Here is a 21,243-nt window from a genome sequence, read left to right as displayed (position 1 = left end):
GAGGGAGAGAGGACAGGGGGGGTGGGGGAGGACAGAGTGGGGAGGGGGGAGGACGGGGGAGAGAGGACAGAGGGGGGGGGAGAGAGGACAGAGTGGGGAGGGGAGAGAGGACAGAGTGGGGAGGGGGGGGGGAGAGAGGACAGAGTGGGGAGGGGGGGGAGAGGACAGAGTGGGGAGGGGGGGAGAGAGGACAGAGTGGGGAGGGGGGGAGAGAGGACAGAGTGGGGAGGGGGGGAGAGAGGACAGAGTGGGGAGGGGGGAGAGAGGACAGTGGGGAGGGGGGGGTGAGGACAGGGGGAGGGGAGGGGGATAGAGGACAGAGAGGGGGAGGGGGATAGAGGACAGAGAGGGGGAGGGAGAGGACAGAGAGGGGGGGTGAGGGGAGAGATGACAGAGGGGGGGAGGACAGGGGGGGTGAGAGAGGAGACAGGGGGGGTGAGAGAGGAGACAGAAGGAGAGGGTGAGAGAGGAGATGGGGGGGGGGGTGACGGAGGGGAGGGGGGTGAGAGAGGAGACAGGGGAGGGGGGTGAGAGAGGAGACAGAGGGAGGAGAAGAGAATAGGATGGAGGGGATGGGGAGAGAGAGAGGGGGAGCGAGGACAAAAGGAGGGGGGAGCGAGGACAAAAGGAGGGGGGAGCGAGGACAAAGGGAGAGGGGGGAGAGAGGACAAAGGGAGAAGGGTGAGAGATGACAAAGGGAGAAGGGTGAGAGATGACAAAGGGAGAAGGGAGGGAGAGGGAGGGAGAGATGACAGGGAGAGGGAGGGAGAGAGATGACAGAGGGAGGGAGGGAGAGATGACAGAGGGAGGGAGGGAGAGATGACAGAGGGAGGGAGGGAGAGAGGACAGAGGGAGGGGGAGAGAGAGGACAGAGGGAGGGAGAGAGGACGTGGGGAGGGGGGAGAGAGGACAGAGTGGGGAGGGGGGAGAGAGGACAGTGGGGAGGGGGGGAGAGGACAGAGAGGGGGAGGGAGGGAGAGGACAGAGAGGGGGGGGGTGAGGGGAGAGATGACAGAGGGGGGGAGCAGACAGGGAGGGGAGGACGGGGGGGGGTGAGAGAGGAGACAGGGGGGGTGAGAGAGGAGACAGAAGGAGAGGGTGAGAGAGGAGATAGAGGGGGTGAGAGAGGAGACGGGGGGGGGTGACGGAGGGGAGGGGGGTGAGAGAGGAGACAGAGGAGGGGGGTGAGAGAGGAGACAGAGGAGGGGGGTGAGAGAGGAGACAGAGGAGGGGGGTGAGAGAGGAGACAGAGGAGGGGGGTGAGAGAGGAGACAGAGGAGGGGGTGAGAGAGGAGACAGAGGGAGGAGAAGAGAATAGGATGGAGGGGAGGGGGAGAGAGAGAGGGGGAGCGAGGACAAAAGGAGGGGGAGCGAGGACAAAGGGAGAGGGGGGAGAGAGGACAAAGGGAGAAGGGGGAGAGATGACAAAGGGAGAAGGGTGAGAGATGACAGAGTGGGGAGGGAGAGGGAGGGAGGGAGAGATGACAGGGAGAGGGAGGGAGGGAGAGATGACAGGGAGAGGGAGGGAGGGAGAGATGACAGGGAGAGGGAGGGAGGGAGAGATGACAGAGGGAGGGGGAGAGAGAGGACGGGAGGGGGGAGGGAGGACAGAGTGGGGAGGGGGGGAGAGAGGACAGAGTGGGGAGGGGGGGAGAGAGGACAGAGTGGGGAGGGGGGAGAGAGGACAGTGGGGACGGGGGAGAGGACAGTAGGGAGGGGGATGAAGGACAGAGAGGGGGAGGGAGGGAGAGGACAGAGAGGGGAGGGGGTGAGGGGAGAGATGACAGAGAGGGGGAGCAGACAGAGAGGGGTAGGGGGGAGAGAGGGGGAGGGGGAGGACAGAGAAGAAATGAGGACAGGGGGAGAAGAGAAAAGGAGGGGGAGAAGAGAAGGGGGAGAGAAGAGAAAGGGGGGGAGAGAGAAAAGAAATGGGGGATATGCTCCTCCTCCATATACATGCTGGACGTGGGGTAACACATATACCTACATGCTGGACATTGTAGTCTCACAAACTCCCCTCTACAATGGGGCACATGGCAATCCCGTCCAGCAGAGATGGGGGACTTAAGTCACATGACTTGACTTAAGTCACCGGTTTGAGGACTTGAGACTTGCTTGACTAAAATGAATAAAAGACTTGACTTTGACTTGGTATTCATGACTTGAGACTTGACTTTGACTTGAGACATATGACTCGAAATGACTTTACTTTTTTAAGTTATTAAATATTTGCATTTTCTCAAGATGTGTTAAAGCAAAATGAATGTGCCTGTTATGTTTCTGACACCACAGTCACTTAAAGCGGTAGTATCCCGCTTTTTGACACTTTTACCTACAGGTAAGCCTATAATAAGGCTTACCTGTAGGTACAAATAATATGTCCTAAACCGGCACGGTTTAGGAGATATTAACAGTGCATGCAGCCACTCGCGCGAGCGGCGCATGCGCTCTGAAGGTCCGGGGGGACCTTCAATTAAGTTGCCGGGAGCTTGCCAGAAAAATCACTCCCGCGCGCATGCGCGGGAGTGACGTCATCGCGGCTCCGGCCAATCATCGCGCCGGAGCCGTCTCTTCCGGCCAATCAGCGTGCCGGAGCCGCCGAACCCGGAAGAGACGACGAGGGATCATGGCAGCGCCCGCAGCGATGTCCGGGGGTCCGTGTCGGGGCTTCGTTTTAAGGTAAGTTACACATAATGGGCTAGTATGCGATGCATACTAGCTCATTATGCCTTTGTCTTGCAGGTTTTTTTTTTTTATTTTTTTTTTTTTATAGGGTTTACAACCGCTTTAAAACACCTCAGTGTTTTCTGATTTTTAGGACAGACTGTTTAACAATGGAAATACTTAACATGTTTTTAGTGACTGTGGTGTTGAAACATGACCGGACGAAGGATTTTGAGCTATTTGGGCATTCAAAGTGTTTCTTTAATATGCCAAGAAAAAAGCACTAAGCAGTTTTGTTAATGTTGAAAATAAAACAAAACCTTTCCTGACACTGACTTTTAACTGATTTAAAGGTGAAAATTTGGGTAGATCAGTATTTTGACTTGATTTGTGACTTGACAAAAACAAATGACTTGACTTGACTTGCTTGACTTCTAGCAGGGACTTGACTTGCTTGCTTTTCGCCACAGTAACTTGGGACTTGCTTGAGACTTGAAGGTTAAGACTTGAGACTTGCTTGTGGCTTGCACATGTGTGACTTAAGCCCCGTACACACACACAGATCGTCGTCATACAAATGTTCGTCTTTTCTCCCCGGGATGTCGGTGTCTGTTGAAAAGTGCAAAGACAGCACAAGGACAGCACAAGAATTTTGTCCGCAGACTTCAGCTGACTGCAGAAGTGATGTCATGTAATGGTTAACTTTCCCTGTGTTTTTTATTTTCTGAGCATGCCCAGTCTTGCAAATCTGCGGTCTGTCAGCTGATTTCTGTACTGACAGGCGAACAATCGTCCGTTCTGGTGTCTGCAGACAAAAATTTTCATGTTTGCAAGAAAGACTCTTGTCCGCGGATTGTGTGCAGACATCTGTCGGAGGCACCATACTAACACGCATACAATCGGCAGATCTTTCGTCCGCCGACGTTTGTATGACGACGATCTGCGTGTGTGTACGGGGCTTTACTCCCAAGTCTGCCGTCCAGCATTTTTTTTTTTTTTGCTGTTTTTCTCTGTATCCTGTGCTCTTGTGCATGTCCGTGGGTTAGCAGGCTTTGGCCAATGAACTCGTATCCCTCCCAAGCTTAACCACTTGTCTACTGGGGCATTTTTTCATCTTTGAACACGTTAAAAGTTGCTTTTCTCTTTTGTTCATTGACGGACACGGCTCCATATCTTCTTTGAACCTTGGGTTATGCTGCTTTCCATAGGAGTAGAACTAGGTGGAAACAAAACTTGACTACACCCCTAGGGCATTCCCAGGGGGTATACCTCCCATTTCCTGCTATAGGACTTCAGTTTTTTCTTGCCTAGTCAGGAGTAAGTACCTGGTTCTCTGCCGGGACCCGCGGTCCTGGCTTTTTTTCCTTTTTAAACAAAACTTTTTCTTATTTTATTATTTTCTGTTACTGTGAGAACTACAATCAACTGCTGGACTGGGCGATGCACTGGATATTCTAGATCCTTACCCTGGTCACGATAATGGTCACGGCCAGAGTCGCAGTGTACCGCTGGACCGCAGCACCCTCATTCCAAGATGGCGCAGTGGACTGTCAGGAGTGGTGCCCACTCGGTTCCCAGGTGTGGTGAGTAGTATCCCCCTTTCCTCTGAGGAAATACTCAGGTGGGAGCGCGGGCTCTTCCTTGGGTTGATAGGTCCCTTCTGTGCCCTTCCATCCCTCATGGTTCCCCCCCCCCACTAGTGGGGTTCCCCCTGTACTGGTCATCCTCACCTAGCCCCCTTAGTCCCCCCCCCCCCCCCATGAGGGTGCACGGGCTGTTGTGGTGTGTGGAGTCTAATTGGTGATGGGCTGGAGGGAGCTGAGAGCGCGGAGCCGGCGACACATTTTCTGATGTTTCTGCGGTAAATGAGGGCCCCCCGGTGGACTACTAGTACTTGTAGGGCCGGTCTGGGTCCTGGGTGCCATGTGGCGCCATCATTTTGTTGTGGATGGCGGTATACGGTCCCGGCGGCCATGTTTGTTTAGTCTGGCTGTCATGTTTTTGGAGTTGCCCTTTGAAGTCAATGTGGTGGCCATTTTCTTGTAGTCTGTGGAGCGGTGATGCGGCGGTGGGCCTCTAGTGGCAGTGACTGCACTTCTTCTTCCTTTCTGATCGCAGCATGGCAAACAGCTTGGTGCTCTGCATCCAGCTCTAAATAGGTGGTGGTGAGTCCCTGTGGGTATACAGCTCCTTCTTCTGCTATAGCAGCGCCGCTGGTGCGCTGGGTCATGAGGGTTTTTTTTTTCTTTTTTTTTTTTCCTAAAGAAAAAAAAAATTTCTCCTTGCATATTAAGGGCGGCCTTCAAATTAACCATGGAGAGTCCCTGGAGCAAGTATCACCCCCTCACCCCCTCTCAGATGCTGCAGGACCCTCTGGCTGTCATTCTGCCCTGGCAGCCATGACAGCAGTCCTACAGTCACTTGTGTCAAAGGTTGAATTGGTCTTTCAAAAGTGGTCTAGCAAGAAGCGCCCCCCCCGCCTTCACCTGTAGCCTCTGCCTCCTCAGAGTCTGAGGTGGATTTGGCTGCCGCGGACGCGAGTCAACCCAATGGGTCTGTGTCCACGCACCCTGAATGCTCTGACAGTGAGGATGGTTCCTCTTCCACTACGGCCACGCATGAAAAGGCACATGTGGAGGCACTGATTGTATCAGTACGGGAAACTTTTAAAATTGGAGGGCACAGCTCATGCTGTGTCGGTTGTGCCGGTGCAATTTGGCACCTGTAGACCATCCAAGGTGATTAAGGTGTTCCTTTTTCCTGCCTATTTCAACTAGATTGTCGCTAGTCAGTGGGGGTCCCCGATGCATCGTTCGTATACCTAAAGCATTTCGCTAGGAGATATCCCTTTGAGGAGTCTCTTTTGAAGAAGCTGACAGTTCCACTGGTGGTGGACTCAGTTTTCCAGATTAAATAAGGCCACGCTTCTTCCGGTGGAGGATTTCCCATCATTTAACCTCTTGCCGACCGCCCACCGTAGTATTACTGCGGCAGGGCGGCTCGGCTGCACAAAATCACGTAGTACTATGCGCGTCTGCCGGCCTTCCCGCGATCGTCAGATAAACTGACAGAAGACCCGCCTGCTTTGTTTACTTCTGTCAGACAGGCAGGGAGAGATCGAAAGTTTCAGCTAAGCTGAAACTTCGATCTCTCTGTGCCTGTCACAGAACTATTCCCCCCACACAGTTAGTAAACCTATTTAGGTACACATTAACCCCTTTGATCACCCCCAGTGTTAACCCCTTCCCTGCCAGTGTCATTTATACAGCAACCGTGCATATTATTTAGAACTGATTACTGTTTTAATGTCACTGGTCCCCAAAAAGTGTCAAAAAATGTCAGGGGCCCGATCTGTCTGTCGCAATGTCGCTGTCCCGCTAAAAAACGCTGATTGCAGCCATTACTAATAAAAAACAAAACAATAAATAAAAATTCCAAAAATCGATCCCATAGTTTGTAAACGTTATAACTTTTGCGCAAACCAATTAAAATACGCTTTTTGGGATTTTTCTACCAAAAATTTGTAGCAGTATACAAATTGGCCTAAACTGATAAAAAAAAAAATAGATTTTTAAAATTTTTTTTATTGGGAATGTTTTATAGCAGAAAGTAAAAAATATGACGTTTTTTTTTCAAAATTTTCGCTCTTTTTTGTTTATAAAATCTAAAAAACGCAGAGGTGATCAAATAGCACCAAAAGAAAGCTCTTTTTGTGTGGAAAAAAAGGAAATCAATTGTTTTTGGGTACAGCGTCACAGAACGCGCAATTTTTGGTTAAAGTAACGCAGGGCCGAATCGCAAAAAATGGCCTGGTCATTAAGGGGGTAAAACCTTCCAGAGCTGAAGTGGTTAAGGACCCTGTGGACAAGAGAGCTGAGGCTCTGGTCCCATACCTTTTTCACTGTGGCGGGTTCAATTTTGAGGCCAGTGTTTGCTATCACCTTGGTCTCCCAAACCTTAACGGAATGGGCAAAACTCTTACGCCAGGATGTGGAAGGGTGTTAAAACCCTCTCGAGCTGGCGGATCAGTGTATACAGGGGCTACAGCATATCTGTGATACATCCTTGGATGCGACCCCTTTGGCAGGCAGAGTGTCTGTGGTGATCCTCCACCGCATGATTTGGTTGAAGTACTGGTCGGCTGATCAGGCTTCCAAAAAGGCGCTGACTGATCTACAGTTTGCAGGAGACCGTTCGGTGTTTTTATGGAAGAGATCATTAAAGGTCTTACGGGAGGTAAGAGTACTCTGCTTCCACAGGTTGCCAAGAGCAGAGTTTGGTCCTAAACGTGGTCCTTTCTTCTTGGCTCATAAACGGCCCTTTCATCCTGCGGGATCGCAGGACAAGGGACAAAAGTCCACCCGTCACTTTGCGGGGGGGTTCAAAGAGGCCCTGGGCTGGTAAGTCAAAAGCGGGTTCCACTAGCCTTAAGGGGCGCCCTCATCCGTATCTGGGGTGGGAGGACGTCTTCGCTTTTTTCCAAAACTGTGGACCTCTCTCTTTCAAGACAAATGGATCCACGAGTGTATTCCGTCTGGATACAAGATCGGGTTTTGGTCCTTGCCTCCGGCAAGGTTCTTTCCTTCCAACTTGCGCCTGTCCCTGGGTCGGCTGCTGGGCCTTTACGGGGCGGTGCAGGATCTGCTAACAAAGGGAGTAATTGTCCCGGTCCCAGAGTTTATTCAAATCTAGGATTTTATTCAAATCTATTTACTGTTCCCAGGAAGAAAGACAAGGTCTGTCCGATCTTGGATCTCAAGGCCCTGAATTGCTTTGTGTGGTTTCAGAAATTTCAGATGGGAGTTCCTTTGCACGGTGGTGGCATCCCTTCATCATGGGGATTTTCTGGCGCCTCTCGATATCCAGGATGCTTACTTTAAATCCTCATATATGTAGGGCATCAGCATTTTCTTCCTTTTTGCTGTGGGGGAGGTACATTATAAATTCTGGGCGTTACCCTTTGGTCTCGCCTCAGCTCCTCGGGTGTTCACAAAAGTGTTGGCTCGGGGTTAGCCTTGCTCAGGCAGAGGGGGATTGCGGTACTGGCATACCTGGACGATTTCCTTCTGTGAGCAGAGTCTCTGTCTTCAAAGGCAATCTGGACATCACTGTGCGAACTTCTGAAAGAGTTCGGCTGGATACTGAATTTTCAGAAATCTGCTCCGATTCCGTCCAGCTACCTGGTCCTGACTTTGGATTCAGCCACAGTCAGGGTGTTTCTTCCGGAGGCGAAACTGCTAAAGTTGCAGCATGAGATTCGGCTCTTGTTGTCCAACCGTCTGTCGTCTCTCAGGACTTGCATGCAAGTGTTGGGTTTGATGGTCTCCACTTTTGAGGCGGTTCCTTTTGCGCAGTTCCATACCAGGCTTCTGCAAACGGAAATTCTTGCCAAATGGGACGAGACTCCTCAATCCCTGGACAATCTTATCCTGTTGAGCCGGAGTGCGAGGGGATCCTTGCTTTTGTGGCTCCGGTCCCTGGCGCTTCAGCAAGGGAAGTCCTTTCTCAACCTGTACTGGACAGTGGTTACCACGGACGCCAGCCTGTCCGAGTAGGGAGGGGTCTTGAGCACGGATTCGGCTCGAGGGGTTTGGACTTGGGAGGAGTCTGGTCTGCAGATCAATATCCTGGAGATTCCGGCGATAAGGATTTGCCTGTCCTTGTGGACGAATCATCTGCAGGGTGTCTGATAAGAATTCAGTCGGACAATGCCATGGCTGTGGCATAGATCGATCATCAAGGGGGCACCAAAAGTGCCCCAGCGGCCAGAGAAGTAGCCGGCATTCTAAGGTAAGCAGAACGATATGTTCCAGCCCTTTCTGGTGTGCACATTCCAGGGGTGGAAAATTGGCAGGCGGACTACCTCAGTTGGCAGGCTCTGAGTCCGGGTGAATGGTCTCTTCACCTGAAAGTGTTTCAAGAACTGTCTCCCCGGTGGGGGACTCCAGATATGGACCTGTTGGCCTCTCGTCTCAACCGGAAGGGTGAGGTTTGTGGCAAGATCTCGGGATCCTTTGGCCGACGCCACCGATGCTCTGGTGGGGCTCCTCGAGGCAGAAGGGATTCCAGTCATTCTGGTGGCTACAGACTGGCCTTGCCGCTCTTGGTACGCAAGCCTTGTGAGGCTGGTAGCCCATGTTCCTTGGATACTCCCTCTCAGAGAAGATCTTTTGTCTTAAGAGCCGATCTTCCATCCTGCTTTACTGTCGCTGGCTTTAACGGGCCTGGCTATCAATGAAGGATAGAGGGTTGTCTGATTCAGGGATTCCTACACTGTTAACCACTTACCGCAAAGTGACGTAGGGGTACGTCGGCTAACTTTGCGGTGTAATACCGGGATGATGCCTCTAGCGTGGTTTTCAGCTAACTGTCGGCTTTCCGTCTGTAATGACCGATGCGGCTCGGGAGCCGCTCGATCGTTACCCGGGTGAGCGGGAGGGGACGGCATGTCCGCCGGCTGGATGGAGTCCCGATCCAAGCCGGAAGCGGCTTCGATCAGGTCTCCGATGACGTAACTCGGAGGCGGCGTCCATGACGTCACTTCCGGGTTACTCTGCTGCAAAAGGCGGCAGATTTAAAAAACGGCTGTATGCACTCCAAAAGGCGGCAGATTTAAAAAACGGCTGTATGCAAAAATGCCGTTTTCGGCGTTTTGCATACATGAAAGTGTAGTGGAGGGGTCTAGGGTCTTTTTAGACCCTCGATCCCTCCATAAGGAGTACCTGTCACTGCATATTGGTGTCACAAGGGATGTTTACATTGCTTGTGACAGCAATAAAAGTGATCATATTTTTTATTTTTTTTTTAAAACCTGTAATAAAGTTAAAAAAAAAATAAAATAAATAGGAAAAAAAAAATTTTTTAGCCGCCCCGTCACCGCTAGCTCGCGCACGAAAAAAAAAGTATACGGAAGTCGAGCCGCGAATGAAATCGCTGTTCAAACCACACATGTGAGGTATCGCCGCGATTGCCAGAGCGTGAGCAATAATTAAAAAAAAAAAGAGCTACACTCTAACTCTAAACTGGTAACCGTTAAAAAAATTTAAAGCGTCGCCTATAGAGATTTCTATTGACCGTAGTTTGTCGCCATTCCACGGGTGTGCGCAATTTTAAACCGTAACATGTTGGGTATCTATTTACTCGGCGTGACATCATCTTTCACAATATACAAAAAATGGGCTAACTTTTCTGTTTAGTATTTTTTAAATGCAGTGAAATGTGATTTTCCGTAATTTTTCCAAAAAAAATTGCGTTTTAAAGACCGCTGCGCAAATACCGCGTGACAAAAAATATTGCAATGACCGCCATTGGATTCTCCAGAGTCTTTGCTAAAAATATATATATAATGTTTGGGGGTTCTAAGTAGTTTTCTAGGAAAAAATACTGATTTTAACTTGTGAACAAAAAGTGTCCGAAATAGGGCTGGAGCTTAAAGAGGTTGTAAACTCTTTAAAAGTTTTTTTTTTTTTCTTTTGCAACCTGCAAGAGAAAGACATAATGAGCTAGTATGCATCGCATACTAGCTCATTATGAAATACTTACCTTAGAATGAGCCCCCGCCGTGCCGCTCTCTTACCTGTATGACGAGCGACATGTTCAGTCGCCCGTCTTCCGGGATCGCGGCATCCGGCCATCTGATTGGCCGGAGCCGCGGTGACGTCACTCCTGCGCACGCGCGCGGGAGCCGACGGTCACGGCACGGGGCTCTGAAGGAACGGCACGATCAGCCGTTCCTTCAGAGCGCATGCGCCAGTGACGTCACTGGCTGCATTAAAGGTAAATATCTCCTAAACCGTACATGTTTAGGAGATATTTACAGTACCTATAGGTAAGCCTTATCATAGGCTTACCTATAGGTACAACTTCCTGAGGAGGGTTTACTTCCTCTTTAAGTGGTTAAAAGCTCGAAAATCTAATTTTAGGAAGATTCATCATAGAGTTTGGAGGGCGTACATTTCTTGGTGTGAGTCGCCAGGGGTTTCTCCCGTTCTTTTTCAGTGTTCTGTCTGCTGGAGTTTCTACAACAAGGTGTAGAATAAACATTTGGCTCTGGGCACCATCAAGGGCCAGATTTCTGCCTGGGCAATTTCTTTTCCAATGGCCGTTGGCTGCAAATTCTTTGGTTCACACTTTTGTCCAGGGGGTTCGCTACTTGGCTCCTCCAGGTCTTTGGTACCTCCGTGGAACCTCAATTTGGTACTGTCAGTTCTTTAAAAACCGCCTTTTTAAAATATTTGTGAACTTCCTCTGCTTATTCGGTCACAGAATGTAGCCTTTTTGGTGGCTATTACTTCTGCACGCAAGATGTCGGAACTGGCTGCATTGTCCTGTCGGTCACCTTAACCTGGTGGTTCACAGGGACTAAGTGATGCTACGCCCCTGTCAGTCGTTCTTTCTTAAGGTCGTCTAGGGCTTTCACTTGAATAAAGACATCCACTTTGTTTCAAATCAGTACTATGCATTTTCTGTAAATGTGCAACATTATTAGTTTGTTGCCTTCCCCATTGGCCTGTCCACAGCACCTTGGTTCTTCATCAAGATGTAAGCTCCAGTCCTAGCTTTGCTTTGCTCTCCGCTTGTTAGTGTCCATCAGACAGCGTAGACCCTTACAGAGGTTTTGATGGATCCGAATCCTAAGTCTCTAGAAGTCTGCTCTGGACCTGATACTGGAAGCATCCCTGTCAATAGTCTTTCTCACACCGGACCAAGCAGACTCAGTCTCATGTTCGTCTCATTTAGCTTGCCAACAAAACCAGGCTTGTCCTAGATTGGTGACTATCCAGTCCGCAGCAGTTGCCTACATAAACCATCAGGGAGGCACCAAAAGTCATGCAGCTCAAAGTGAAGTGAACCCTATACTAACCTAATTTATTTTCTATTCCTGTCTTCAGTGCACATTCCAGGCATGGGAAATTTTCAGGCTGACTTCCTCAGTCATCAGTGTCCTGGTCCCAGAGGCATAATCTCTTCACTCAGAGGTGCTTTAGGACCTCTGTCACAGGTGGGAGACGCTGGACATGAACCACCTTGTGTTCAGGTTCAACAACAAACTGGACAAATGTTGCTAGAATTGGGGATCTTTGGGCCTTTGCTGTCGATTCCCTGGTGTCTCAGTAGTAGGAGTTTAGTTTAATCTATGACTTCCCCTGCTAAAACTTCTTCCCAGTCTGCTTCATAGGATCGAGGGGAGGGGCACTTGGGTGATCCCAAATGCACCAAACTGGCCTAGGACGACATGATACTCAAACATCTTGGCAGACTTTCCATGGGCTCTCCCAGATCATTGAAGTCTTCAGTCCCATTGACTGTATTGGGTCACATTTCAACCATGGCCATTCTTTTCCAGATAATGTTTTTTTTGCTCCTGCATTGATTAAAGCCTTTGTGAATGTTGTCACTCACATTGTTCCCCCCTGTATGCTTCCCAGTTACACTGTGGAACCTTGACTTTGATTTTGTTGGTTCTTCAGAAACCAGCCAAATAGAGAGATCTTCCTGTGTTCTCCACTCACAAGGTTACCTGCCTTGTCTTGTCTAAAGCCTGATTCATACCTATGCAGGTTGCAGTTTGCATATTCCAGGTGCATTGCTATATCATCCATTGACCGACACAGCTCCATATCTTCTTAGACCATTGGGTTATGCTCCTCCCATCGGGAATAGGACACTAGGCAGGAAAAAGCTATACCACACCTGTGGGGCTGTCCCTGCAGGCATAACCCCACACACTCTGCTACAGCTTCGTTTGTTTCTGCCTAGTTTAGGAGTAGGACCCAGTTCCCTGCTGGGACTTCGGTCTTGTCTGTATAAAAGGGAAATTTTTGTTATATGTAATTTTTTTCTACTAGTAGAGTTCCTGGAGAACTACAAGCAACAGCCGGCTGGGTTTTGGACTGGATAATCTAGATCCTTAAGGTCTCCCAGCCCGGCACGTGAGCGTGAGCTGGTTTTAGTCCAGCACTAGGCCTCACAACGACAGAGCCCCGATGGATGGGGACGAGCCTGTGAGTGGACCGTCTCGCTGGGACTTTGACCTGGAACGCCCTGAGTCGCAATGTACCCCCTAGCTGGAAGCACCCCCACCCGGGTGGGAGGTGGTCTGTTAGGAGCGGCGCCCATCTGGTTCCAGTGGTATGGTGAGTAATGCTGTCTCTCCTCCCCCCCCCCCCCCAATCCTCTGGCGGTCTCGAGATGAACGTGGGCCCCCTCCTCTGAATGGTCGGAACCTCGGATGATCCCTCGGTTCCCCTGGCCTCTCGTCGTACATACCAGGCACCCCCCAGGTATTTCTTCCCCTTTCCTTAGTAAGTTCTTACCTTGAGGGGCTGGTAATATTTCGGCTGCTGCGGCATTCCTGCAGGGTGGAGGGTGACTGTCCTGGTGGGGTCTTTTGTTAAGGGCCTTCCGATGCCACTTGTCTGGGACCCACCCCTCCCCACCCCCTCGGGGGTCCGGGAGACCGCCTGGCGCGCCGTGGGGGGCTGCCATTTTGCCGAAGATTTGTGCTCATTATTTTTCATTGACAATGTATGGACAGCCATTTTCTATTAGTTCCCCATAGGAATGCATGGAGCGCCCTTTTTCTTGTAGTCCATGTCACTGGCCAGGCAGCAGGCATGGCACATTTAATCTAGCAATGACCCAGGCATTTTTCTTCTATTTCCTGTGTCCGATCGTTTTTACTTTCTGTTTCACAGAATGTTCCAGCAAGCCTCCTGAGCGGTTGGGTAATGTTTTTGGGGTCCCCTGTAGGTTTTCCTTACTCACTCTGCCAATAGATTGTACTGGATTTGGATTTATGATACCGCTGGTGCGGTGGTAGGATCAAGATTTTGCGATCTTTTTAAAGTGACACTGCATTATTTTAAATCAGTGTAAAATGGAGTACCAGGACAATGTTTCACCTACAGACCCCCTCAGTGCAGCCGCGGGACCCTCTGGGTCGCAGTCTCTGTTTGCTTTGACAGCAGTCTTGGAAAGTCTGGTGTCAAAGGTAGATTTTGTGTTTAAAAGTATTGATAGCCGCAAATGTCCGCTGCCTTCACCTCCATCGATGGTATCCTCCGATTCGGAGGCAAATATGGCCGCCACGGACGCTCCTTATCCTGAGGGATCATGTCCTCACATTCTGATGGTGAAGAGGACCTGTCCTCTTCAGCCGCCACGTAGGAACGCACATTGGTGGAAGCATTCATAGTTTCCGTGCAAGAAACTTTAAAAATGGCAGATGAATCTACAGCATCAGGTGCGCAGGTGTCTTTTGGCTTAGCAAAGCCCAGAAGTCAAGCAAGGTGTTTCCTTGTCGGGAGCTTTTTGACAATATTGCTAATGAACAGTGGCGGCACATCAAGCACATGCTAGTGGTGCCCAAGCGCCTTAAATGCAGTTATTTCTTTGCGGAAGACGGTTTTCACTCGATGGACTGTGCCACCAAAGGTGGATCACCCAGTCTCCAGATTGAATAAGTCTACTGTGGTTCTGTTGGAGGAATCCTCGGCCTTTACAGACCCCGTTGATGGGTGGAGTCTCTGTCCTGCCATCTACACGTGTTGGCGGATTCCATACTAAAACCAATCTTTGTGTACGTTCTGGTGTCAGACGGTCACTGAATGGGTGTAATTCTTAAGGGGAACTTGGAATCTGAACAGCTCCCCCCAGCGTTGGTTGAACTCCTGGACCAGATGGCTCCACCCCCTGTGTTCATGTGTGATGCGGCCCCTCTAGTGGCCAAGGTGTCTGCAGTGGGGAGTGCCATTAGACGCATGGTGTGGTTAAAAGGCTGGTCGGCGGACCAGGCTTCCAAGAAGGCCTTGACTGATCTTCCCTTTACAGGAGAGAGGTTGTTTGGATCTTCTCTGGATGAACTAGTCAAAGGTCTTACGGGTGAGAAGAGTACTCCCTCAATCCTCTTAAGGGCAAGGTGCCACGTCCTAGGCGGGGGCCTTCCTTCACTGCTCATTGGCGGTTTTTTCGTACCTCCGGGTCGCAATAAAAAGGAAAACTGTTCAGGTCTTCTGGTAGTTCCAAGAAGCCATGGTCAGGTAAATCAAGGACCGGCCATTTCGGCTCTGCAGACAAATCCTCGTCTGCATGAAGGGTCGCCCTCACCCGCTTCTGGGGTGGGGGGACGTCTTTGCTTCTTTCTGGAACCATGGACTTCCCTGATCCAGGACAAATGGGTTCACAAACTGATCCCATCAGGGTACTGATCTTGTTCCGATCTTGACCGTTGGACAGATTCCCTGAAGGGATCTACGAGAGGCGATACAAGATCTGCATGCACAAAGGGTGATTGTGCCGGTTCCCCCTCAGGAATGATTTCAAGGGTTTTATTCAAACCTGTTTACTGTTCCCAGCAAAGAGGACAAGGTGCATCCAATCCTGGATCTCAAGGCTCTGAACCGCTTGGTGCGGGTACAGAAGTTTTGGATGGAATCCATCTGCACTGTAGTGGCGTCCCTACACCAGGGAGACTTCTTGGCCTCCATAGATATCAAGGATGCATATCTACACATCCCTATCTACGCGGGCCATCAGCGGTCTCTTCGCTTTGCCGTAGCAGAGGAGCATTATCAATTCATGGCGTTACCCTTTGGTCTGACCTTCGCTCCTAGTGTTTTTACCAAGGTACTGGCCCCGATGTTGGCATTGCTGCGCCAATGGGGGGATTGTGGTACTGGGGTATCTGGTTGATCTTCTATTGAGAGTGGACTCTCATTCAGCACTATTTGGGTAGAATATAAATTTCATGAAATCCGCCCTAATATACCTTCATCGAGACTGGATTATCGGGGCCTGACTCTGGATTCCGCTTTGCCGAGGGTTTTTTTTTTACTCTGGACAAGCTGCAGACACTGAAGGAGGCGATTCAGTTGCTGTTGGCAAACAATCTGTCCTCTCTGCGGACTTGCATGCGAGCCTTGGGTCTGATAGTATCAAACTTCGAGGTGGTTCCGTTTGGTGCTGGGAAAGCTCTGTGCCCAGGGAACCTGTACAGTAGAGTCAAAACTACAGATCATTGTTTTGGCACTCAGAGCAATAAAGCTTTGAGCCAATGGAGGACTCGGCTGTGAGATTGTCCAGTTCAGATTCAATCGGTCATTGCCTTGGCTATGGCTTACATCAATTATCAGGGGGGGCACCAAGAGTGTCTTGGAGGCCAGGGAGGTGGCCGAGATTCTGGCTTGGGTGGAAAAGTTTGTTCCAGCCCTCTCTGCTGTACACATCCCAAGTGTGGCGAACTGGCAAGCAGATTACCTGAGTCGTCAGGTGTTGGACCAAGGGGAATGGTCCCTACACCTGGAGGTGTTTCATCTCCTGTGTGTTCGTTGGGGGACACCCAAGGTTGATCTGTTTGCTTCTCATCTCAACAAGAAGGTTCAGAGGTTCGTAGCCCCTTAGGGATCCTCTGGCCAACGCCACAGGCGCACTGGTGGCTCCTGGGGGTCTGTATCGGCTAATTTATGCCTTCCCTCCCCTTAAACTCCTGCCGGGGCTTCTACGCAGGATAGAGGTGGAAGGGATTCTGGTCGTTCTGGTGGCCCCAGACTGGCCTTGTCGGTCTTGGTATGAAGACCCGTTGAGGTTGGTCGCTGATGCTCCTTGGAGACTTCCTCTCAGGGAGGATCTGCTGACTCAAGGGCCGATCTTCCATCCTGCTTTACAGTCCCTGGCTTTAATGGCATGGCTGTTGAAAGTGTTGAGAGATATAGGTCTTTCTGACTCTGATTCCTACACTGTTGAAGGCCAGGAAGTCTACTTCCAGGAAGATCTATCATCGTACGTGGAAATCGTACATTTCATGGTGTGAAAGTGAAGGTGCACTATCGCTTGTTTTCAGTAGCTAGGGTTTTGGCCTTTCTGCAGAAAGGGGTTGAACAGCGGTTGGCTTTGGGACTATCAAAGGTCAAGTGTCAGCTTTGGCTATATATTTCCAAAGCCCTTTAGCTACGCATGCCTTGATTCGCACTTTCATTCAGGGAGTGTGCTATATGGCTCCTCCCGCGACGATCCCCATTACCTCCGTGGGATCTAAATTTGGTATTATCTGTTCTTCAAAAGCCTCCTTTTGAGAACATTCAGGAGTTTTCTCTGCTTTCTTTGTCTCAGAGGGTTGCCTTTTTGGTGGCTATCACTTCTGCCCACAGAGAGTCTGAATTATGGTGGCGTTTTACTGCTGCTCGCCGTATTTGGTGGTCCACAAAGATAAGGTGATACTCTGGCCTAATCAGTCTTTTCTTCCTAAGGTGGTTTGGGATTTTCATTTGAATGAAGACATTGTGCTGCCTTGACTCTGTCCCAAGCCCAAGCATCCCAAGGAAATTGCCTTGCACTCTTTGGATGCGGTTCGGGCGATCAGGGTTTACCTGGCGGCCACTGAATCTTTCAGAAAATCCGATGCTCTGTGTCCTTACAGAGGGACCTCGTAAAGGATTGGCTGCGTCCGCTGCGACCATATCCAGATGGATCCTTTCCCAGTGAAGGCGCATTCTACTAGAGCGCTGAGTACCTCCTTGGGCTTTTCGCCATCAGGCGTCAGTGATGCAAATTTGCAAGGCGGCAGCTTGGTCGTCTGTGCATACGTTTACAAAATTCTACAAAATAGATGTGTTCGCATCTTCGGATGCCTCTTTTGGCCGCAAGGTTTTGCAGGCTGCTGTCTGAAAGATATGTTTTGTTCTCTTTGAGGGGGTGTGGTTTTTCTAGATGAGCTCCAGTTGTTACTGGTTGTGCTCCTTGTTACCTGGTTAGCTAAGTATAGCCTTTTGGGGGAAGTACGTTATTTTTTGGTGTTGCTTTTGCCACCCCTCATGCATATACTGCTTTGGGACATCCCAATGGTCTTAGAAGATATGGAGCTGCGTCTGTCAATGGACGATAGAGAACTTGTACTTACTGTAAAATCCTTTTCTCTTGAGGCCATTGACAGACGCAGCACTCACCCCTCTACTTATGACTGAAATAGGGTTTTTTGTCTTCTAAACCCTGCTTGCAACAAAACTGGAAGCTGTAGCAGAGTGTGTGGGGTTATGCCTGCAGGGACAGCCCCATAGGCATGGTAAAGCTTTTTCCTGCTTAGTGTCCTATTCTTGATGGGAGGAGCATAACCTAATGGTCTAAGAAGATATGGAGCTGCGTCTGTCAATGGACTTCAGAGAAAATGGTTTTACAGTAAGTACAAAAATCCACTTTTTGCGTTTTTCAATACATGTGTTTGATCCATTGAAGTCTATGGAACCAAAAACCAGAAAAAAGTCCCTGGCCCTTTCCATAAAATGCACAGATGTGCACATGATTCATAGGAAACCATGTTAAATGGGCTGAAGTATGTTTCTGCAAAACTGAAACAAAAAAATGCATAGGTGTGAACCAGGCCTAAGGATGTTTTCCTCATTCTATCTTAGCAGGTCATTGTTTTTCCCACATATGTCCTGCACAGAAACATTCTGCCGCCTCCTACGTGGTGGAGATTGTGACGTCATTGACTCACCTCTCCCCCTTGTCCAATCTGAGAACATCTTGTATTCATTGAAAAAAATACAAGGCTATGTAACTATGTAAACAATAAAAAAAAAAAAAAATCTTGTTTTCAACTAGCAGGTAGATTTTCAGGCCTCTTCAGATGCCAGTTTCAGGCATAAGGTGCGTCAGGTTGCTCTGAGATTTCTAGCCTTCTGTTTGTCCGTTTTGGTACTGGGCCTGTTGGCGTTTGCTATGTTCTCATCCCTTCAGTTGCATTGTAATTGGACATCCCATTTTTTATGACTAAGACCCTGTGTCCAATAATGTACAATTAAAAAATATAATTTTTGACTTGTAAAATCTTCCTCTTAAAGTACATTAGAGAACACAGGTCCCTTTCCTCTGTTCCCTATTGCTGAGAGTGGGATGGGGAATGCTAGGGCTTTCCCTACAGCTTTGTTTGCCAGTGTCCAGTCACCTGAAGGTAACTGCATAGCACATGGTCTAAGACTAAGATTCTGAGTCCTGTAACCTACTCAAAGAAAAACATTTTACAACTACAACTTAAAACATTTTACTACATAATAAAAAATGTAAAAATTTTAATCTGGCAGTCTACCTAAAATTAGCTTTATGGGCTTACACATATAGTGGCCATCTGTGAACGCCAGCAACAAAGTCTGTCTCAAGCGCCAACCAATTGCTATTGCCTTTACCAAGCTGCGTCCCTCTTTTTGCTTCCTTTTAGATTATAGAGAGTGCCATGCAAGGAGTGGTACATGTTTTTGGAACCTTGCAATAGTAGTGGAAAGTGGTATAATGTGAGGCAGAGTTCACACTGTTCTGTTTGCATTGCAGTGTGCAGGATAATGAGCTTGCACACATGGGTGTCAATGGGACCACATAGGAAAGAATGGGATTTCTTTTTGTAAAGCTTTTTGAAATGTAGAAAACGGCTTTGAGTTTTATTTAATGAAAACAAACAAGGAATCATGGGCTATTAGTGGAAGTTTGCGCTGCCAAGGTTCCAGATATATAAAAGTTGGTACTGGATGATTCAGCAGAACGTCACCTATGGCAGGTGTTAACATTGCTGCTGCTGATAAATTAAGTTTATTGTACAGAAACATGTTAATTCAAGTGCTAGTTAATGTAGCATTTTTAAGCATGGTCTAAACATAACATTTACTTTGTATTTTATACTTTTTTTTTTTTTTAAGGTCCGAAGAGGTGCGATTGGTGCCAAATGTGGTTTGGTGTTTGCTTACAATTGTCCAGAAAAGTTCCATGCTGAAGAGCATTTTAAAAGATTTGAACATTTCGACATGTGGAAATTACCTGAATTCAAACAGTTTGTGAAAGAACGGTAAGAGCTTGATTTTTTTTTTTTTTAAACAAATTTTATTACCATATACAGTATCAGGGCTTGACAAATTTGCTTTGAATATAAGAGCCAGCTAAAAAAAAATTGGAAGCCAGTTTTTTTAAACTAACAAATCTTACGGGTGGAACATGTTGCATGTTCCTGAAGGGGAACCCTTTCGCTGCCAGAGCCATTTTTCAACATTTAAAAAATCATTTTAGGCCTAAAGATTACATAAATCCCCCAAACATATATTTTCTGAAATCAGAAGCCCTAGAGAATAAAATAGTGGTAGTTCCAAGTTTTTATGCCACACAATATTACTACAAATTTCAGTAAAAAAACACAATAAAAGTTATTCTCTCTTTCGTTCATTGGCACACACAGCTCCATATCTTCTTGACCCTTGGGTTTATGCTGCCCTCTACAGGAGTAGGACACTAGGTGGAAAAAAGTTTGACTACCTCTATAGGGTAGTCCCAGGGGGTATACTCCCACTTCCTACTATAGCAGTTTTTTTCTGCCTAGTAAGGACCTAGTTCCTTGCTGGGATCTCTGGTCCTAGCATTTTTTCCTTTTTGAATATAATTTTTGACTTCTTTTATTATTTTCTGTTCCTGTGAGAACTAAAATCAATTGGACTGGATATCCTAGATCCTTACGATTTTGGGAGGAATGGTTCTGGTGGGGGCTTCTGCCAGGGCCCCTCCTTACTGCCCAAGTGTACCTGGGGGTCGTCTTTGGGTCCCGGGAGCCACATGGAGCCGCCATTTTGCCGTGGATAGCTGCTGTATATCTTGGTGGCCATGTTTGTGTAGTCCGGTGGCCATTTTCTTGTAGTTTCCCATTGATGTCAAGCGGGGGCCATGTTTTTGAAGCCTATGGAGCTGTGAATCGGCGGTGGGCCTCTAGTGTCAGTTCCTGAACTTTCTCCCTCTCTCTGATCACTGCACGGCATGCAGCTTGGCACTCTGTCTCTGTACCTGAGCAGGTGGTGGTGAGTCCCTGGGGTGCAAAAGGGCTCCCTTTTTCTGCTATAGCCGTAGCTTGGTGCGCTGGGACCTGGGATTCCGCTGGTGCAGCAGTGGGGGGAACTTTAACGGCAGTTTTCCTATTTCTTGTTGGCAGTCCCCAGGTTAACCCATGGAGTACCTGGAGCACGTGTCACCACCTGACCCCCTCTCAAAGGCTGCCTGGCCCTCTGGGTCTCAGTCTGCTTTGTCTGTGATGACGGCAATCCTGCAATCACTAGTGTCCAATGTAGATATGGCCCTCCAAAATAGGACGAGCAAAAAGCGCCCCCGCCTTCACCTGCATTCTCTGTCTCCTCAGATCCGGAGGTTTATTTGGCTGCCGTGAACGCGAGTCACCCTACTGGGTCTGCATCCAGGCACCCTGAGTGCTCCTGATAGTGAGGAGGATTCCTCTTCCACTACAGCCGCGCATGAAAAGGCGCTGGTGGATGCACTGATCTTTCAGTGCGGAAAACTTTTTAAATTGGAGGACACCGCTACTGCTGCGTCAGCTGCGCTGGTACATTTTGGTACCCACAGAGCATCAAAGGCGACTAAGGTCTTCCCCTTTCCCGCCTATTTCAACAACATTGTCGCAAGTCAGTGGGGTTCCCCAAAACGCACAGTTGGAGTATCTAAGCGTTTCGCTAGAAGGTATCCTTTTGAAGAGTCCCTCTTAAAGAAACTGACATTACCACCTGTGGTGGACTCTCAGGTTTCTAGGTTAAATAAAGCCACCCT

General features: G+C 48.9%; 1 protein-coding gene across 1 annotated transcript in view; it reads left to right on the top strand.

Annotated features, from left to right (window-relative positions):
* Window positions 1-21,243, top strand: part of ZZEF1 (zinc finger ZZ-type and EF-hand domain containing 1) — a 499,621-nt gene that overhangs the window by 98,314 nt on the left and 380,064 nt on the right. Inside the window, exon 11 of the mRNA XM_082244777.1 lies at window positions 19,347-19,492. Within this exon, the coding sequence (XP_082100903.1) occupies window positions 19,347-19,492 (146 nt within the window). The remainder of the gene's footprint in view (window positions 1-19,346; window positions 19,493-21,243) is intronic.

Source organism: Pelophylax lessonae, assembly GCF_965119305.1.
Source record: "Pelophylax lessonae genome assembly, chromosome: 2".
NCBI lineage: Eukaryota > Metazoa > Chordata > Amphibia > Anura > Ranidae > Pelophylax > Pelophylax lessonae.
The sequence above is the reverse complement of the archived record's forward strand: the minus strand, read 5'-3'. Positions and strand labels throughout refer to the sequence as shown.